This window comes from Pezoporus wallicus, unplaced genomic scaffold, assembly GCF_028554395.1.
Source record: "Pezoporus wallicus isolate ANWC-B61680 ecotype Strahan unplaced genomic scaffold, APGP_CSIRO_Pwel_v1 contig_5787, whole genome shotgun sequence".
In the NCBI taxonomy this organism is placed as follows: domain Eukaryota; kingdom Metazoa; phylum Chordata; class Aves; order Psittaciformes; family Psittacidae; genus Pezoporus; species Pezoporus wallicus.
The window spans coordinates 1,707,884-1,727,863 of record NW_026637253.1 but is presented as its reverse complement, the minus strand read 5'-3'; the positions used below and the strand labels follow the sequence as shown (position 1 = coordinate 1,727,863).

Below are 19,980 nucleotides of genomic sequence, written 5' to 3'. Positions count from 1 at the left end.
CGTCTGATAGCTTATTGACCTAAAAATAGAAAAATCTGTCAGATGAGGCATTAGGAATGCTATTCAGTAGCTGAACAAAGTTGCTGTCTGACAGAATAAGCAGTTCAGCCTGGGAAATTTTTGTGCTTGTCTCTAGCTTCTAAAAGGAAAGGAGACAATATCATGATTAGTTATTATGTGTTTGAAGTTCTGACAATGATATTTTTCTCCTCAATAATCTGTTATCTGGCTTTTATTTTTTTGTTTAGCTTGATTAGTATATTTAAGTTATCAGATTGCTAAAAATGCCAGTTTAATATTTTTCTCTCTTGAAAAAGTCTTAAGCAGTTCACTTTCTTTTGATGTGAGATTAAAAAACCAGAATTGTTGGTGTCCTTCTGAGAGGGAGCAGTAGGGAATCTCCTGTCATTAAGTACAAAGGAATGCTTGCTTAAATTAATGGGATTGTTAGCATGAAAAGTTCAGAGAAATGTATGTGAGCCCAGTGGGTATTAATGAAAGTTCAAGCTATCTCTTCCTTACACACACGAATGCAGAAGCTGCAAAGAGAGATTAATAACATTGACACTTGAATGGAAAGATAAGAAATGACAAAATTGATGGAATTAATTATTAGTAATTGAAGCTTCATAAAGAAATAGCCTATAAGCATAATCTGTGCAGTCCAAATTATCTAGAAATATAAACTTCCTGAGTAGATAATGAGTACATGAAGTATCTTATGTCTTTGTATCTTAAATATATGATCGTAATTTCACCCTGAAGAACTATAGGCATCTTTCTGATGCCAGTCAATTATGCCAGTCTAGTTTATTGTTTCTCTGGAGCTTTTTAATGTTGGGGATTGAACTGGTTGTTCTTTCAGGCAGCTGAAGTTAAGGTTTTGTTGTTGACATCTCGATGTTGACCACCTTCATTCTCAAGATACAATTACGTTTCTTTACAAATGAAAATTGTGTAATTATATATGCATGCATATAGCTAAATTGTAAAATTGTTGAATATACAAATTATACAAATAACTACTAATATAAATATATATTATTATAATATAAATTACACTAAGCCAGTGTATATATAATTTTATTTAGCCCGAGACCTGTAGGCAAAGGTGTAGAAGGACTTGCACGAGTCGGATCCCGAGCAGCACTTTCATTTGCATTTGCGTTCCTTCGTAGAGCCTGGAGGTCAGGTAGGTCTACTTTATAGCTTATTGCATGTATTTTTCATTAGAAGACAGATGATTCATTAAAGCATCTGTGTCTATTAGGTATTTGCATGGAACTATACATTTGTAAATAGATTTGCATAATTGTGTTTTATGTTTATGTAGTACTATGCCAAGCAATACTGTTGCTCATCTAAGCCATCCAAGCCACTATCCAGGGCTGTTTTGTGCTAGGAGCCTTTTATGCTTACGAAGGCAAATTGGTATTTCGTTAAGAGAATATATGTTTTAATGCCAGGTACTTGACAGTGATTGTCAAATTGCAGAGGTTGGCAGAATTGTCACGTGTCACTTTATACTGTCTGCTTGTCTGATGGCAGAATGTTTGTCTGAACAAACACTGTTTGTTCAGATGGCAGCGCATTCTTTGTCCAGCCAGCCCTAGTTCCTCTTCTGATTTCCTCAGCAGATGCGTAGTGGAATGAGCTGGTTTAAGAGTTGTCATCTTTTTGAATGTTTTTTGTGAAGCAGATAGCTGTTCAGAAATCTTGCAGTTGAAATGTTTGTGTGAAATTTGAGAACTTTGTACATATTATTAAGGAACATGTATGCTTGACATAAAAAAAAAAATCCACAAAACATTCTATACAAAAAATTGTGTAACTTGTTGTGGTGGTTTAAACCCAGCCAGACAGCTTGTTCACTCATTTCCCCCCCTTCCTGCCCTCCCCCTACTCCCGGAGGGATGGAGAGGAGAATCGAAAAGAATGCACTCCCACACGTTGAGATAAGAACAGTTCAGTAACTAAGGTATAACACAGATCACTACTGCTACCACCAATACTAATAATGATAAAGGAAATAACAAGGGAAGAGAATACATCACCTCACCACCAGCCAGCTGCTAACTTACTCCCCCCAGCCCAACCAAGCACTGACCCATACCTCCTCCAACCCTGCAGACTCCCAGCCCTTCCGGGTAACTCCCAGTTACACCCTGGGCATGACGTGCTGTGGTATGGAATACCTCTTTGGTCAGTTTGGGTCAGGTGTCCTGTCTCTGCTTCCTCCCAGCTTCCCCTCCTCCTTGGCAGAGCATGAGACTCACAAAGTCCTTGGCCAAACCAAAACAGCTCTGTTCCCAGGCCAAAAGTCAAAACACAGCCCTGCACCAGCTACCAAGAAGGAGAAAAATGACTGCTACTGCGGAACCCAGGACACGTGGGTGTTACGGGAGATGTAACTAATATTACTGTGTTCCGTAGGTGAAGATGCAGACCTGTGCAGTGAATTGCTACAGGAATCACTTGATGCACTACGAGCTTTACCGGAGGCATCCCTTTTTGATGAAGGGACTGTATCTTCTGTATGGCTGGAAGTGGTGGAAAGAGCTACTAAATTCCTAAGGTCTGTTGTGACTGGGTAAGTTTCTTTGTTTTGAGCGTTGCTGAAGTAGCTGTTAAATGGCAAACTTGTATCTCGTAGCAGCTGATGGTATAAGCGTAATGATTGATGTAAAATTAAAAAGATGGCTTTTGCTTTTGCTCATACATGAGCTATGGAAATTATGTTCTTTAAGTATGATTTAATTCATAGACTCATGGAGTGGTTAGGGTTGGAAAGGACCTTAAGATCACCGAGTTCTAGCCCCCCTGGCATGGGCCGGGACACTTCACGCTAGACCATGTCACCCAAAGCTTCACCTGTTTAAGGAAAACAAGAATTTGAATATTCTGAATCACTGCATGTAGACTTAACTGAAAAATAACGTTCCATTAGTGTAAACTGTATTGGCATGTAGAATTCTTTGTAATACAGTATATGTGTACACTTAATTGTTCCTTTCTAGTATACTCAAATAATGCAGACTTCTATGCATGTGAGGGGGAAAAAACATTCCTATTGGACTTAGAGCACTTCCCTGCTCTTTCCCTGTTATTTGAGGAAGCTTGAAGTTACATTTTTACAATAGCTGCCAGAAATTGTCTTTTGAATACTGGAACTACATTCTTTATGATATCCACTATAAGGATATTTTTATTTCACCTGTGAGAAAGTTTTTCATGTTTTCAACATGATTAATAGAGCCACTATATTAATTATTAATTAATAGAGATCAATAGAGATCAATCCACAATTGATCTTGTGTGGAATGTGTCAGCTTTTCTTCACACCTGCTTTCATCACCAGTTTTATATTTTTCTGGAAGTTTAGTGGTTCTTAGTGTGTTGTAGATGATTTTGGTAGGTAACCATGTATTGCTTCCAATCACTTCTTACTTAATACATACTGTTTGACTTCTAGAGATGTACATGGAGCTCCTAGTACCAAAGGGCCAGGAAACATTCCGTTACAAGACCAGCACTTGGCACTTGCCATACTGCTAGAACTGGCAGTGCAGAGGGGTACATTAAGGTGAGAAACACTCTGTTTTTTAAACATCACTGTCTATTGGAATGGCCTGAGCAGTGCCTGTTTTCAGTTTTCATGGGTTTGGGATTAACGTAATAATTATGGTTCAAAGCATATGAACTTTTTCAGTAAGGCAGTGGTGGTCAAGATCTTATGTTAGCTAGGTTGCAAAATCCCATTTTTGCTATATTGATAATCTGTTTAAAAAGGAAAGCCTTGATGTCTGTTTTTGCTGAGCTTCAAAATGTGGAAAGTGAATTGTATGGATAACCAAAAAAATGTTTAGAAATGCTTATTAATAAAAGATGTGAACTTCCTCTTTCAGCCAAATGTTGTCAGCAGTTATGTTGTTGCTTCAACTTTGGGATAATGGAACAAGGGAAACGGACAATGAACGATCTGCACAGGGAACAAGTGCACCCCTTCTACCTTTGCTACAGAGATTTCAAAGTATAATATGTAATAAAGACGTGCCCAATACTGAGGAAGAGATTCAGGTACTTGCCCTTTCTAAATAGTCTGAGGATATTATGTTGGTATCAAATTTAATTTGGCTGGCTAAAACAATTTTAAAATTATCTGAACAAAGTTGGCAGTAGTGTTTTCCATGTAAGATGTGTATACACCACTGTTTGGTTTTCATGCGTACGTTTTGAGTTTCTTGAGGTAGGAGGATGAATGTTGTAGTATAATTAGAGGTAAATGTTGTGTTTCAGAGTTAATGATTTTGTGTTAATTAACTTGGATATACAGCCAGTTAACTTTTTTGCATACTCATTTAGTTGTGTTTGAAGTTAATTGAACTATGACTCCTGGTGAATATTATTGAGGTTGATAAAACATAGTAAACCAGTTTCATTATGCTTGTAGGTTTCTGTTAGGTTCACAATCTGACTATATTTTCAATATATATGTTTGGAATTTTCCTCTACTGCAAGCTGAAGATGTGCAGAGTTAACTTGTTTTTTCTTAAGCTTGTGCAGATACTCAGCATGGGTAAAACATATTGTCTATCTGTATTTGTAGTGTCATCGATATACCTTGAGGGTTCTTCTGACTGCTCATTTTTCTCCTCTAGATCCTGACTTTCCCTCTGAGTCCAAATGAAAGTTTTCTGAGGTATCTGACTTTACCACAGGATAATGAGCTAGCTATTGATCTGAGACAAACAGCTGTTGTGATCATGGCCCATTTAGATCGCCTAGCCACTCCATGTATGCCTCCACAGTGCAGCTCTCCTACATCTCATAAGGTAACTGTTTGCAATGTCAAAGTTTGTAAGATATTTTTCCTAAAAGTGTAGCTGATTTTCAGTTTTGAAGGAAAACAACTCCTAGGAGTCTTCAGATTTCCTTTTAATTTTCACAGAGTAACCTTGAGTTGCCTATGTTTGTCTTACTTGGGTATCTTTTATTATATCAGTGTTCTTTCAGTCAGACTTGGAATATAATTCTGTGATTTGTGAACCATCCTTTCTTATGACAACACTGTGGCTAATTCTGCCATATTTTGGGCTGTTCTGTGTGTTTATCAGAGTAAACGTTCAAGACCAGACTTTATAAATGTTGGGGGTGTGATGTATTAAAAAAAAAAAAAAAAAAGAAAAGGTAACTGTTAAGCTTCCCAACTTTGAAAACCTCTGAACTGCTGTTGTGATCATGGCCCATTTAGATCGCCTAGCCACTCCATGTATGCCTCCACAGTGCAGCTCTCCTACATCTCATAAGCACTGTAGATATTTATAGCTTATTCAGTACTGGACTGAATAAACTGAATATGATGCATACAAGCCTTTATTTTTGACATCTTTTAATAGATAAGCTTTATTGACTACTGGCAGTAATGGCTATCACAGGTTTGAGTATGTTTGACATAAAAAGCTTTAAAAATAATCTACTCTATGCATTTTATTAAGTTGTGTATTTCAAAATTAGTACTTACAGAATTTCTTATTTTCTAGGGATCTCTGCAAGAGGTCATCGCTTGGGGTTTAATAGGTTGGAAATACTATGCTAATGTGAGTGGTCCAATTCAGTGTGAAGGACTTGCCAATCTTGGTGTCGTGCAGGTTGCCTGTGCAGAGAAACGTTTTCTAATACTATCTAGAAATGGAAGAGTTTATACACAAGCATACAACAGTGATACTCTGGTGAGAGTTTTTTTTACATGCGTTCAAAAATGTGTTCCTTTTCTGTATTACTTCATAGCATAAGTCTGCTCCTTTAGCTGTTTACAGTTTCTTGGAAGAGTAGATAGAGATGCATGATTTTTGTGAGCTTTTGGGACGTTGTATTTGAACTTTCAGAAATAGTGGTTTTGATATTTTTGTATTGATTTGATGAAATGCATCTGTTTTTGTAATTTTTATCAGGCTAGAGGTTATGAATACAATGATAATCACTTTCGTTGATACACTTGCCTTGATAACTTCAGAAATTGGCAGATGTGAAATGGGTTTTACTTAAGTGATGTAACACTGTGCCCAAACTGTGTAGTTATAGAAACACTTGTAAACTAAGATTTTCCCGTAAGATTAACACCATTCTCATGTATACTGAAGACCTGATAAGAATGGGAACAAAATAACTTCAAAGAATTGTTCCTGCCAGGTTGAATAGTAGATTTGACCTTTTTTTTTCCTTATGCCTTTTGCTTCATTAATTTGAGTGCAAGTTTTGATAAAGGAAAGTTATTCCTAGTTATTCTAGACAAGTGATGGAAAATATAAGCATTTTTTGTAAGTGTTTTGCTTTTGTTTGGTTCACAGGGACCACAGCTGGTGCAGAGTCTAGCTTCCAGAAATATTGTGAAGATAGCAGCACACTCAGATGGACATCACTATCTTGCTTTGTCAGCAAATGGTGAAGTTTTCTCCTGGGGCTGTGGAGATGGTGGAAGACTAGGCCATGGAGATACAGTGTATGTAATAAAAATAATCATAGCAGTTATTTGCCAGTGTTCTGAATTCATAATAAAAACTGTTCTGTGAAGAAGCACGTTCATTATTTGACAGCAGTCTCTGCTATTGAACAGAAGTTGTATTCTCCCTGCATTTTTTTCTTTGCCTGTAATATTCCTGGTTCTGTATTAATGCTGCTTTCTTGAGATACTTGTAGATAGAGGGTGTAGTAGTGGTTGCACTGTTATTAGGTCCTTTAATTATGGTTTTATGAATCCACAGCACATTTCCTCTAGAAACATTGACTCAAATATCAAGAGTGGGGTCAAACGTTCCTGTGCAGTCATGTTGCATATAGTTTTTTCCCTTGTGTTAAACAGTAATGTTACTGTCCTACTTCTGTGTAGGAGCAGTCTTCTACATGGGTATTCTGTGAGGGTTGTACATTAATGTATTTTAGAGTTTTTAAGTGTCTTCCTTCAGTGCTGAATTCCCTGTAAAGGCAAAGGAGTCACTGCACAAGGGTTAGCAGTGTCATAAAATCAATTCTTAATTGTTCAGATGAAGTAATTAAAGATAATATTTATAATAGACAAATATTTGAGAAAACTGCATTAATTTAATTGGAAATAGAAGTCATAGTTGTCAGAAATTCCTTCAGTTTTGTATGTTGTTGAACAATCTGAACTTAATTTTTGGCTTATAGCTCTATTTGTATCTTTCAACTTCAGACTAATAATAAGGTTTGCAGGTAGAATTGCAGCAATTGTTTTCCAATAAGTATGTCACACCTTTTATTATCTACTCATCAGATCACATTTTGTGAAATATGTAACTTTTTCTTTAAATAGCCCTCTGGAGGAACCTAAGATGATATCTGCCTTATCAGGAAAGCAAGCTGGCAAACACGTTGTTCATATTGCATGTGGAAGCACCTATAGTGCAGCCATTACTGCTGAAGGAGAGCTATATACATGGGGACGAGGAAACTATGGCAGGCTTGGCCATGGTATGTTACCTGATACCTTAAAGTAAATTGCTTGTCAAGGAATTGTTTAGTGCCTGTCTCAAGTGATCTTTTATCCAACTCACCTAAAGCTAATTTGAGAACTGTATGTGTCTTCAAATGAATTGAATGATTAAGGGAGGGACTGTCTCAAAACCACTAAATTTCTATGAGCTGTGTGAAAAAAAGCAATTGGATTGAGAAGAAAAATCTACAGTGTTCTGTTCCCTTCCTTGTGAAGCAAAGGCTATCTCCGTTTTATCGGTTAACTATCTCGGTTAAATCCGCATTAGATACCTAAAAAACCTTATGGGAGCTTAATCGCAATGCTCCAATCTGAAAACAAAACCAAACCAGCACCCTTCCGCCCCCACAAAACAAAATGCCTAAAAGCAAATTAAAAAAAAAATAAAAAAAAATCCAACCCCAAACAATAACCAAACAAGACAAAACCAAAGAACCTACCAGGCCTTCTTGGTTTTGCTTCTCATAGAACTACTTTGTTTTGAAGGTTCCAGTGAAGATCAGACCATCCCAATGCTGGTGACAGGGCTGAAAGGACTCAAAGTTATTGATGTGTCCTGTGGGAGCGGAGATGCTCAGACTCTTGCAGTTACTGAAAACGGTTAGTAGCAAAATATAGCTTGCCTTTTCTTCCTTTCATTCTGAAGATATTTATACCTTAGATATGCTTATTTCTAGTGGCTTGAACTCTGTAAAAACAAGAAGCTGAAATTCCTTTTGGGGAAAGATAAATGCAAAATGTGTTATCGCGTGTATAATATATGCAGATATATTCCCATGCATAGATATGCAAGTTATTAATTATGAATCTGCATATATATTTCCATATATGGCATATATGTGTAAATTATGATGTAAATGTATAATATACACACAAAAAATTACATATATGTATGTACACCTAAAATTTCTGTTCACTGTTATGAGTGCAAATAACTCGTGTTGTCACAACAGCCAGAATTTTTAGTAAGAAAGTTGTCTGTGTTAACCCATGGGAAGTGCCAAAGAGAGAACGTATTGAAATTCTGCTTCCCGTCACCCCTGAGTGAGGTGCCTAGGGTGAGACAGATTCAAAACCTGAATTTCACAGTGTGAGGTTAAGCACCATAGTCATCCTTGAGAAAGCAGATAGTGCTTGGAAGCTGTTTTAAAATGTAGCTGGTTATGTGGATGTGCAGAATTCAAAAGCTGCAAATTTACTCATTCAGGAAATGGAAACCCAAATACCTACCTCCTACTCTCTGGTGTCCTCATTGCATGCTTCCATTTCTTATCAGAGTACCTTGGGGACTAGCTTATGCAAGTAGAGAACATAAATGCATCAGAATATAAACCAAGACTTTCTTTTTGGACAAGCATATGTTTACCATTCTTGAACTATAATTTTGTTTAATGCAGATGCAGAATGACTTGGACTATTTCAAAGTTCCTGCATCAGGGCTTAGATTTAGTAGTGTGTTTCAAAAGTACATGATAGACAATGGCACTCTTAATTAAGTTTTGTGAAATGGTTGAATGACAACAACTGCAAATTAAAACAGGTTTCACAGACTATTTGGCCATTTAATGTGGAAAAAGATTTTTCAAATTCTTGTAACGCCTTATAATAAAAGAAGGCAGTTTTTAACCACAGGTTTGATTTGCAGTAAGCCCTTACTTCGCATATTTTTAAGAAGGAATTTCTGTACACTGATGAATTTTCAGTGCATGTTATGTGCTGCCCTTAGTTCTATCAACATGAAAACTTTTCTAATATTTTTCTTTGTATTTTCATGAAGAATTAAAAAATTAATAACTGCTATTCTTAAATTACAATTTAAAAATTCTGCTGTTATAGCATCTTATCTATGTAAGAACTTGCTTGTCAAAACAGATAACTTCATTACATGAAAAAATACTGCATTATTTTTGTTTTCTTTCTCTTGATTTAAAGGCCAAGTGTGGTCTTGGGGTGATGGAGATTATGGAAAACTGGGAAGAGGAGGCAGTGATGGTTGCAAGACTCCCAAGTTAATAGAAAAGCTTCAAGATCTGGACATCGTGAAAGTACGCTGTGGGAGTCAGTTTTCTATTGCGTTAACCAAAGATGGCCAGGTCTACACCTGGGGCAAAGGTGACAATCAGAGACTTGGGCATGGAACGGAAGAGCATGTTAGATATCCAAAACTGCTGGATGGCTTGAAAGGTAGTAACCAGAACTGGAAGTATTCCAAAGTTCTTTTTGCTGTTATTGCAGTCTTTTATGGGACACTAATGACCTCAACTTTAAGAATGATGGTACCGTGTACTCTGTCATACTCTATGCTAATTGCATTGAAAAAGATAATGCACATTTCCCAGGACTTCTGCATTTATATCTTTAAAATTCTAGCAGATTTAGAGATACTATATTATGACTACTTTAAATGCTGCTTGTCTTGTATTCTTACTGCTTTTCTTTTATTATGATTTAAGTGTTTATGTGAACCTGTACCTTTGCATTGTTATGCAAATGAATATATATTAGAAAGATATATTTATGCTTAGATTAGGGCATGTGAATTGAATGAATGACAGTCACAGGCAACAAATAATGTTAAAACTGTATTTGTGCCAGTACTTTTGACTATTTTGTAATAAAGTGAAGATTACTTCTTGCATTTGAGAGAAACCTGAGTTCTATAGAAGATGAGTAAGAAAAATCCTTTATTGCTCTGTCAATCCGAAAACTGTTATTCATATATGATGAATGGTCTACTAGATAGCAACTTCTGAACTGACGACTACCATATAACTTTACAGTCTCTGTTGAAAGATATCCCCATCTATGAATAAACCTTTCCTGAAAAACTATCTAAGTAGAAGGGATACAAAATAGAAGATTTTTTTCTAACAAGCTTGTCGACTTTTGTACTTAAGCTGTCTCTTAAGAATTTTTAAATATTCCCCTGGTTTTTCTTTTGCTGTACTCTTCCAATCCACTGCTAAAGGTGAGACTTTTGACATCCATAATGTGTTCATAGTGAAGTATGGTTGTAATTAGCACAGTTTTCCTTACCACCGATATTTTTCTGTTAATGATTGTAATCTTTAATTTATGTTTTCAATATTGACTTTCCTATCAGGGAAGAAAGTGATAGATGTGGCAGCTGGATCTACCCATTGTTTAGCACTGACTGAAGATAGTGAAGTGCACAGCTGGGGAAGCAATGATCAGTGTCAACATTTTGATACTTTGCGGATCACCAAACCAGAGCCCGCAGCTCTCCCAGGATTAGACACAAAGCATATTGTTGGAATTGCCTGTGGGCCTGCTCAGGTAAGTTTTATTATTGATTTGTTAATTATGATTTGTCTTTGTCTCTAACTGAGACTAGTTCTGTACAGTAATCCCAGTCCTTCTTTCTGTGTTTGCATGACTTTTTTCTTAATATTTCTTATTCTGAATAAATGAGGGCTTGGAAAAAACAAGTCTTATGCAGTTCTTCTGTCAGACAGGGTTGACTAGCTTTCCTTCTCTGGTGTTCTGAGAAGTAGCTATTTACCTGATGTGTTTTTAGTCTGGTATAGGAATTGAAGAGTTGTCAAGCAGAAGGTTTCTTGCAACAAAGGTAGTGAGCTCTCTGGACTGGCGTAAGAGCAGTTTGGAAAATGTGATAAGAGATTATTTTTTTTTTCTGGCCTTGGTAGGGTTTTGTATATGTTGACAAGGATGGAAGTGGAGGATTCTCTTCAACAGATGTACTGATATTTTTTCTTCGTCTTCTGTTACTGTTTGAAGGCAGATGTTGGCTTTACACTCCTATCTGTGATCAGTGTCATCTTATCTTTGGGAAATAACTGTTGAATTTTGTTTCTATTTATAGAGTTTTGCTTGGTCATCATGTTCAGAATGGTCAATAGGTTTGCGGGTGCCTTTTGTGGTGGATGTTTGCCCCATGACATTTGAGCAGCTAGATCTGTTACTAAGACAAGTGACAGAGGGAATGGATGGCTCCTCTGACTGGCCCCCCCCTCAGGAGAAGGAGTGTATGGCTGTGGCAACATTAAACCTTCTAAGGCTTCAGGTACCTTCAGTTTCTTACACATTGAGCAGTCCTTGAGCTAATTGTTTCAGTAATGGATGAAAATAGCAGGCTTAATGTGCTTTGAAACATTTTTATTGATTTTAAAAGTGAAGTAAGTACAGTATCACTTTCTACTCCTTAAAATTTGGCAGCTAATGATTGTTTTTTTTTTCTTCTTGACAGCTTTCCGATCTCTTTAAAAATGAACCATAAAAATAAATTTTAAATGGCTTAAGCATGGTATAGTCACACAATAACCCAAGATTTTGAGCATTTCTAAGAATTTTAAACACTTTTTAAGAGTGATTGTCCTTTTTAGAGGGTATCTGACAGTCATGGAAGATGTGCTACTTTTTCTAGCATACTGTAGCAAAGTAGGAACAGTTTAGGTCATTATTCAGGTTATTACAGTTCAAAGTTTTAAGGTATGTAATTAAATATATGACATAATATTTGGGTATTAGTTTAAATTGAGTGTGTGTTTGGACTAAGCCAGCACTTCCCTTAATTTTACAAACTTACAGATGTGAAAGTTTGTGTCTTGGGCAGTGAACTTATTTTCTCCAGTTTGATGATTTTCCCCTCTCAAAGTTCACATCTCTTCTTAATTAAAATTTGCTTTCTCCCTCCCCTTTTTTTTTCAGCTTCATGCTGCCATTAGTCATCAGGTGGATCCAGAATGCCTTGGCTTAGGTCTGGGCAGTATTCTGCTCAATAGCCTGAAACAGACAGTGGTAACATTAGCAAGCAATGCTGGTGTTCTTAATACTGTGCAATCAGCTGCTCAAGCAGTCCTGCAGAGTGGATGGTCTGTGTTACTGCCAACAGCAGAAGAGCGGGCTAGAGCTCTCTCGGCGCTCTTACCCAGTGCAGGTTGGTCCTAATATTTAAACCCGTTTGTTTGGAGCTTTCATTTCCAGTTCATTAATAGCTTCTTTCATTCTTAAGTTTCAGGAAATGAAATGAATGTAAGTCCAGGCCGTAGATTTATGATTGACCTCTTGGTGGGCAGCTTGATGGCTGATGGAGGCTTAGAGTCTGCACTAAATGCTGCTATTACTGCAGAAATTCAGGTATGTTTCAGCAGCTTTAAAGGTCTGTATAAACAGAATAAGAAGTTGTATCAAGTGTTTTTTTGAGTTTGTAGATTGATGTTATCCTCTTTTGACCTGAAACTTGAGCCAGTGTTTGTATGGAAGTGTGAATTGCATTCTCCTTTTTAGTAGTGTGTTTCTTCTCGTTGCCTGGAGTGATGATATCAACAAAGGTAACAAACTTTTAATAAAGCTCTATAGTAGGAACATAATTTTACAGAGCAGTTTGTACCTTTCTATGGGGTTCTTCAGTTCTTCACTTCTTTGATTTCACCTGTGTCTCTCCAGCAGAAATTTCAGCCATAGTACTCAGAGATTCAAGGTGAATGAATTCTTTGCAGCATCCCAAATTTCCATAGGTTCCATTTCAGGCAGGTTTGAATGTGTAGTAGATGCTGACTAGTTATATAAAGGAAGAAAGAAACATTCTGTATATAACTCCATTAGTTCCTCAGAGGTAAGACATCCTCTGCAGAGACTGCTTTAAATTGCCATATTTATGTGTGGTTGTGAAAACAAAAGTGTGCTTTTCCCTTGCCTCTTCACTTGTTTTATTCTTCCAAGTATATTTTCTTATTTTTTTTTCTCCACTGTTGGTAAATGGGGAGGTTTATGATGAGGGGAAATGCATGTATTAATTTTTGCTTTACTGCATAGTCTAGCATTAGCATTTTCTGTTGTATTCGAAGACATGCAACACCTATTGATTTTTAACTAAGCCTCCTAGGGCACATTTGTTATAGCATAGGTCAGAGATGCCAGAGCCAACTTCAGGTATATGCTTAAACTGATCTAGGTGGCAGCATATAGCACTGCACAGGTTAATTTATGTTGTCTAAAACCTTGGTGAATATATTTCCATAGAGTTCTGTATGACTATAGCTCAGTAGCAAATCTATGCCAGGTTCTTCTGCAGCGGACTGCATTTGTTATTTTTATAGTGTAAACATGCCTTCGGTTTTGAACTGTGCACCAGCTATTGGCATGGTTAAACATACTTCGAACAGAAAGCAATTGTTAACTTGGTTTGGTGGAAATTGAATTTGGTAGCTGTCTGCTCTTTCTTACTTTTTTCTCCCTTCTTTTCATTTTATATATTTTTAAAAGTGTGTGCCCATGGACTTGTTATAGAATATTCAATACACATTTGTCTGGTAGGGATTGTTTCATTTCTGGCATATTTAAAAATAACTCGATCATGTTAACATTTTACTAACAAGTATTCATGTTTCATAATCACAGTGGCAGTTTGTCCATTTTCTTTGTATACTTTTTTAGGATATTGAAGCAAAAAAAGAAGCACAGAAAGAAAAAGAAATTGATGAACAAGAAGCAAATGCATCAACGCTTCATAGGAGCAGGACTCCATTGGACAAAGACCTTATTAATACTGGAATTTATGAATCTGCAGGAAAGCAAAGTTTACCATTAGTTCAGTTAATTCAGCAGTTACTAAGGTAGTTGCTTTGAATTTGTCTTTTACTCTTGTACAGAAGATCTGTTCAGAAGTTTTATGAACTAGTCAGCTAAAGGATGACTAATTTTGGTTAGCAGATAAACATCTCCTGCTAGCATTTTAGCTCGTCAGAATACAAAATATTGAACATTCTCCTAGCTTTCCTATAGCTTTGCCATTTTATATTTGCTGAAGACCACAGTTCTATACTTAATGACTGATTTTAGGAAAACTTACTGCCTTGCTTTTGTGATTTGTGTACTTCCTGTACCCTGAAAGTGTGTGAAACAAATAAAGGACAAACACTCAATAAGCCTGTCCTTATGAAGTATGAGATTCAGCACAAATTTATTTAGAATGGATTATTTTTCCGTAAGGAGACTGTAGTTGGGGCTGTAAGTGGGCCTAAACATGAATTTTAAATTCTTGACACTGAGAAAGAATTGTGGATAAATGAACAACAGGGTGCTGAGAACAAAGCTTCTTTATGTCAGCTACCGCGGTATGTCATATGTAGCATATGTAACAGGAAGTAATTATGAGACTACTGAGAGATATATTTAATTATGAGACTACTGAGAGATATATTGTGCTTCTTCACCTAGTTGTGCTGGTAACAAAGTAATTTGATCAGTACTGAGACTCTTCTGATCTACATGATGTCATGACTTTCATTGCAGCCTTCCAGTGAAAGTGGTCAGATTGATTTTTGTAGTGAGTGATTGACAGAAGAACCAGAATTGATGTACTTTTTATAAATCCTGTAAAACGGAATGCCTCCACAAAAACCGTTGACTTTTTGGGTACTATGATGCAAACAAGGGAACATCCTGCAAAGAAACTTTGCATAGGCTTCTTATATAGCTGTGTGAAACTCTAGCCAAAGCTTAACCTGTGTTTCTGTGGACTGTCTTCACTACCAGCTCCCTTTAAGTTCTTTACAATACTTTTATACCAATTAGGAACATCGCTTCACAGACGATAGTCAGACTAAAAGATGTTGCTCATCGCATTTCTTCTTGCATGGACCATGAACATTGTAGCAAAGAGAGATCTGCTTCTCTGGACCTGTTGCTCCGTTTTCAGCGGCTGCTTGTTAGTAAACTTTACCCAGGAGATTGCATTGGGCAGGTCCCTAATACATACGGTAAGTTACTGTACAAGAATAAGCCCCCCTTCTCCCAGCATTTCTGTAATATGTTTCTCAGAGGATATTAGTTTCTTTCTTTAACTTATCTCATTTATCAGTTTAGTTGCTGAATCTGTCTGAAAAGTGTTTGAAAGTAGTTCTTTAATTTTTTTTTCTGTAAAGGAAAATTTCATTTCTGGAGGCAACAGGATCTAGATAACAAATTTATAAACTTCTGAAGTTTTAAAAAGATGTCATTTCTAAATGCAGTGCTGAGTAGCTGCATTTCAGAAGAGTGACAGCTTTTGAAATCTGTCTGTCAAATATGACTATGTGATGGTTTTCTGTATTCTTCCTCCTTTCTACATAGGTCCTGACCTCTTAGGTGTAGGCTCTTTGCTGAAGAAATACACTGCTCTTCTGTGCACGCACATTGGTGATATACTTCCTGTGGCAACCAGCATTGCTTCTACTAGTCATAGGCATTTTGCAGAAGTATCTCGTGTCGTGGATGGGGATTTAACAGGTAGGTTTTTCTTTGCTGTCCTCTTTTCCTTTCCTTCACAAATTATAAAGTTGTATTGTAGCTGTTCTTGAAAGTTGTAAATGACAAAATAAAGTCAAGAAGGGGAAATTTGATGGGGAAGGCAAGAGCTTTGTAATGAAGCAGTACTTGAAGGCAGAATGTATTGCTTGGTGATTTACTTCTGTTTTTTCTGTGTTCTAGGCATTCTTCTTCCAGAATTGGTGGTTTCTATAGTGCTACTTCTCAGTAAAAATGCTGGATTAATGCAGGAAGCTGGTGCTATCCCTCTGTTAGCTGGCTTGCTTGAACATCTAGACAGATTTAACCATTTAGCCCCTGGAAAGGAAAGGGATGACAATGAGGATTTAGCATGGCCAGGAATAATGGGTATGTACAAAAACATCTGGGCTGTTTATTTATGTTTTCATAAAGTAGCTATATAAAAATGGGGACTGTTCATGAGCTGCTCTTGAGAAGGGAATTCTACTTTATAGTAAAAACTTTTATTAACCAATTCATACATCCGTATTTACTTCTGCCTGTAAATTCTTAAGGAAGTTATACATAGAGGTGAGATTAAGCAGAGTACAAATGCAACTTTTTAAATTAAGTAGTTCAGGTAATTTTGAGTGTGAAAAGTTGAAGTGAAAACAGGAGTGGTACATCTGTGCATCTTGTTACTAAATTCTATCTGTAATGTAAAGGCAGAGTAATGTGAAAGCTTTGAAATAAGGAAGTTTTCTTTTCCTAAGGCACTTTATTATAGAGCTGTGTCTGGGTTGAAAATAGAAGTTAAAAATGAGCATTTTGGACTGTAAGCAAGGCAGAGGGAGGAGTGAAACATGGTTGGCATAACTTAAGAGAGCCAAACGTCACACTGCTAGACAGTAGTGTGTTGGGGAGAGCAAAAACTGAAAATTCAGTTACTGGTCTTAATAGAGAAAACTGATACAATGGTGCATGTGTGCAAACATTACTCTGTTTCTTGCCTGGATGAAATCACCTTTGGTTTGAAATGGTTTACTTTCGTGTAGATGGGAGGAGTTCTAACATGTATGTAACCTTCATTCTTTCATATAAAAAAAAGATCCGGATTTAGACTAAAAGTTAAGATACAGCCAATGCCTTGTAGGCAAGCATGTAATAAAACTGAAGTAGTTCGGAGGGACAACAGACTATGGCAGTGATTTGCCAGAGCACTGGTTGTTCTGGTATACCTCCAAACAAAACAGCTGTATAGTTGGCATTGCTAGGTTTTTGATGATGTGACATTGGAGGTTAGCTCATAAAAAAATACAGCATAAAGACAATTTAATTGACTTCTGATCATATCGAAAGACAAACAGCCTTTAAACAGAAGTGAAGAATTTGGTTAGGCAACTATTTAAAGAATGTTCAAAAAACCTTTTTGTTTTTCTGCTGATAATTTCTCTATTCTGTTTCATACCTGTAGGTTCATTTTTTACTGGCCAGAGTTGCAGAAATAACGAGGAGGTGACACTTATACGTAAAGCTGATCTAGAGAACCATAACAAAGATGGAGGATTTTGGACAGTGATTGATGGGAAAGTGTATGATATAAAGGACTTCCAAACCCAGTCTTTAACTGGCAGTAGCATACTTGGTGAGAATCAGCATCTGAATTAAAAACACAGATTACTTCTGTTTCAAAACTAGATTAGATGAACAGCTTTCTAGATATTATACTGACTACCTCATTCTTTCATTAGCTCAGTTTGCAGGTGAGGACCCAGTTGTTGCTTTGGAAGCTGCTTTGCAGTTTGAAGACACACGGGAATCAATGCATGCCTTCTGTGTTGGCCACTATATGGAGGTAAAAATGTTATATGTTAATGGATACATACCTTCTAAAGTAAAGTACCGCTTTGATATGAGAATCCTTGTTGGAGCTCAGTTCTAGCTTTCAACTCGTATTTCTTTTAATTAGCCTGACCAGGAAGTGATTACAACGCCAGATCTCAGCACTTTGTCATCACCTCTAATAGACACTGAAAGGAATTTGGGTCTTCTCCTTGGACTGCATGCTTCCTACCTGGCAATGAGCACACCGCTTTCGCCTCTGGAAGTTGAATGTGCCAGTAAGCAGAACCTCATTTTGAGCTTAAATAAATACTAGTGAAAGCATGCAATAAAAAGACACAGGCCAAATAAATTAACTTGGAATCTATCACCTCTTCAGTCTTGCTGTCTTCTCCGGAAGTTCTTTGTTTGTAACATTAATTACCACACTCATCAAGGTCCACTAATGTAGCAAGATTGAAATGGGGATTAGATAATTTTGAACAGTTAAATACTATATTTTTTTGTAATATGCAAGACAGAATACTGTAAGAGAAAGGAGACTGTATAGCAGAGTTATCTCACAATTTGTGTTCAATTAAGAGTCCCTGAAGCATCTGGTGTTGGAGTCTATCTTGTTGGGTGTCTTAGTTTGATGAATAGATGGTATAATGCAACATTAATCACAGAAAAATAGCTAAGGCCCTATTATCTCTGAACTTAATTGTTTCTCAGTTGCAGCCCCCCCCCCCCCCCCCTTTTTTTCTTTCTTTTTTTTTTTTGTGTGAAAAAGTTTCATCAAATGGAAGAGCTGCTAAACCTTGTTTGAAGGCTGTATATGCATTTTATTTGAGGGACTTGTTAAGTGTTGATAGCTTAATCTTTCATCAGAATATACATGTGTGTTTCCTTTCTTTTAGAATGGTTGAAGTCATCTATCTTTTCTGGAGGCTTGCAAACTAGTCAGATTCATTATAGTTACAATGAGGAAAAAGATGAAGACCATTGCAGTTCACCTGGTAACACTACCCCAAACAAATCAAAACTATATACACATCGATTAACTTTGAGTGACCATTCACAACCTTTTCTCCAAGCTATTGCAGATAATAATATTCAGGATCACACTGTAAAGGTAAGCCTTCAGTAATTCTCTTCACAAAAAATTCTCTTCACAAAGAATTTTCCAGAAGTTATAGCAAAATAGTTGAGAAAGTTATTTCAGAATTACTTTTAGTGAAAGGAGTGGTTGACTACTACTAATGGATAAAATTTGTGTGTTTCACTTAGTATAGTTTCTTCTTTTGAATTTTTGAGTGGTAGAACTAAAAAGTGTAAATGTGTTCTTACAAAAAAAATAGTAATGCATTACTTTATATGTCAAGTTTTAGTAGTATTGACAGACCCTGTCACCTTCAGTTGAACTAAGATGGAGTTTTCTTTGCCAAAGTTCAAATGTGTTTTGTGTGTCAGATGCATGTATGCCTTGAAGTCCGTTTGTGCCTTAGGGTTCAGGTTTCACTTAGCTGGATTCACGGGCATTATGAAACCCCCTAAAATTTACATTTATCACTGTCTTTTATAGTACCTTCAGGTTTTTGAACCTGTTGAGTTCAGCTCCTTTATTTTGATATTTTATATCCCTCAAATAAGTTATTGAGAGAATAACATAGCAATAATGATGATCCAGAAGAGAAATAAAAATTGTCTTAAGTGACCTGGCTATGTCAGAAAAAGATAAAGGCAGTAGAAGCTTTGTTGTTTGAGCCACGTTGTTCTTCATATAAGAATGATAAAGAGTATTCTTTGCAGTATTGAATTGTAATTCCTGTGTATTAAAAAGTGCATACTATGTGTTGTATCTCACTTCACCTGTTAGTTCAGATTATGGAGGTTATTCAGTGTTATTTAAATGCTGGCTTCAGTATTTTGGGTCCTTTCATTTTACTTAAACCTGAAGTTAAACAGAAGCTGTTGTGTGTTTTTGTAGGACTTCTTGTGTCAAATAGAGAGATACTGTAAACAGTGTCACTTAACAACACCAATCACATTCCCTCCTGAGCATCCTGTGGAAGAAGTAGGACGTTTGTTATTATGTTGCCTTCTGAAGCATGAAGATTTGGGTAGGTAGGCTTGTGGTATAGCTGTCGCAGAATGCATCTTGGACCAGTTTAAACTCTGCTATGGATGATTTTGGAAATGCATATTTAGAGATTGTCTTTTTCCGTTAAGGTCACATAGCACTGTCTCTTGTTCATCCTGGTACCCTTGGAGTTGACCAGGTAAAGCACAAAACCTTACCAAAATCTGTAGTGGATGTGTGTCGTGTTGTCTACCAAGCAAAATGCTCGCTGATAAAGGTAAGCCTCGTAGCTGCTGAAGTTCAGATTGTTTTTCATTTTAAGTGTTTTATTAATAAG

The 19,980-nt window shown here is 36.7% G+C and overlaps 1 protein-coding gene across 8 annotated transcripts in view; it reads left to right on the top strand.

Annotated features, from left to right (window-relative positions):
* Positions 1 to 19,980, top strand: part of HERC2 (HECT and RLD domain containing E3 ubiquitin protein ligase 2) — a 107,298-nt gene that overhangs the window by 28,858 nt on the left and 58,460 nt on the right. For 6 of the 8 annotated variants that reach the window (XM_057404478.1, XM_057404476.1, XM_057404480.1 and 3 more), the window contains 24 exons: positions 1,092 to 1,192; positions 2,434 to 2,590; positions 3,473 to 3,583; positions 3,906 to 4,077; positions 4,659 to 4,832; positions 5,541 to 5,729; positions 6,348 to 6,499; positions 7,331 to 7,488; positions 7,997 to 8,110; positions 9,443 to 9,694; positions 10,614 to 10,807; positions 11,355 to 11,555; positions 12,200 to 12,428; positions 12,504 to 12,628; positions 13,928 to 14,106; positions 15,068 to 15,252; positions 15,605 to 15,760; positions 15,962 to 16,147; positions 17,214 to 17,384; positions 17,491 to 17,594; positions 17,709 to 17,859; positions 18,481 to 18,695; positions 19,551 to 19,683; positions 19,793 to 19,920. In XM_057404478.1, coding sequence (XP_057260461.1) covers positions 1,092 to 1,192; positions 2,434 to 2,590; positions 3,473 to 3,583; positions 3,906 to 4,077; positions 4,659 to 4,832; positions 5,541 to 5,729; positions 6,348 to 6,499; positions 7,331 to 7,488; positions 7,997 to 8,110; positions 9,443 to 9,694; positions 10,614 to 10,807; positions 11,355 to 11,555; positions 12,200 to 12,428; positions 12,504 to 12,628; positions 13,928 to 14,106; positions 15,068 to 15,252; positions 15,605 to 15,760; positions 15,962 to 16,147; positions 17,214 to 17,384; positions 17,491 to 17,594; positions 17,709 to 17,859; positions 18,481 to 18,695; positions 19,551 to 19,683; positions 19,793 to 19,920 — 3,937 coding nt within the window. Of the gene's footprint in view, positions 1 to 1,091; positions 1,193 to 2,433; positions 2,591 to 3,472; positions 3,584 to 3,905; positions 4,078 to 4,658; positions 4,833 to 5,540; positions 5,730 to 6,347; positions 6,500 to 7,330; positions 7,489 to 7,996; positions 8,111 to 9,442; positions 9,695 to 10,613; positions 10,808 to 11,354; positions 11,556 to 12,199; positions 12,429 to 12,503; positions 12,629 to 13,927; positions 14,107 to 15,067; positions 15,253 to 15,604; positions 15,761 to 15,961; positions 16,148 to 17,213; positions 17,385 to 17,490; positions 17,595 to 17,708; positions 17,860 to 18,480; positions 18,696 to 19,550; positions 19,684 to 19,792; positions 19,921 to 19,980 lie in introns of those variants that run through there. The other 2 variants (XM_057404474.1, XM_057404481.1) reach the window with 2 other exon arrangements.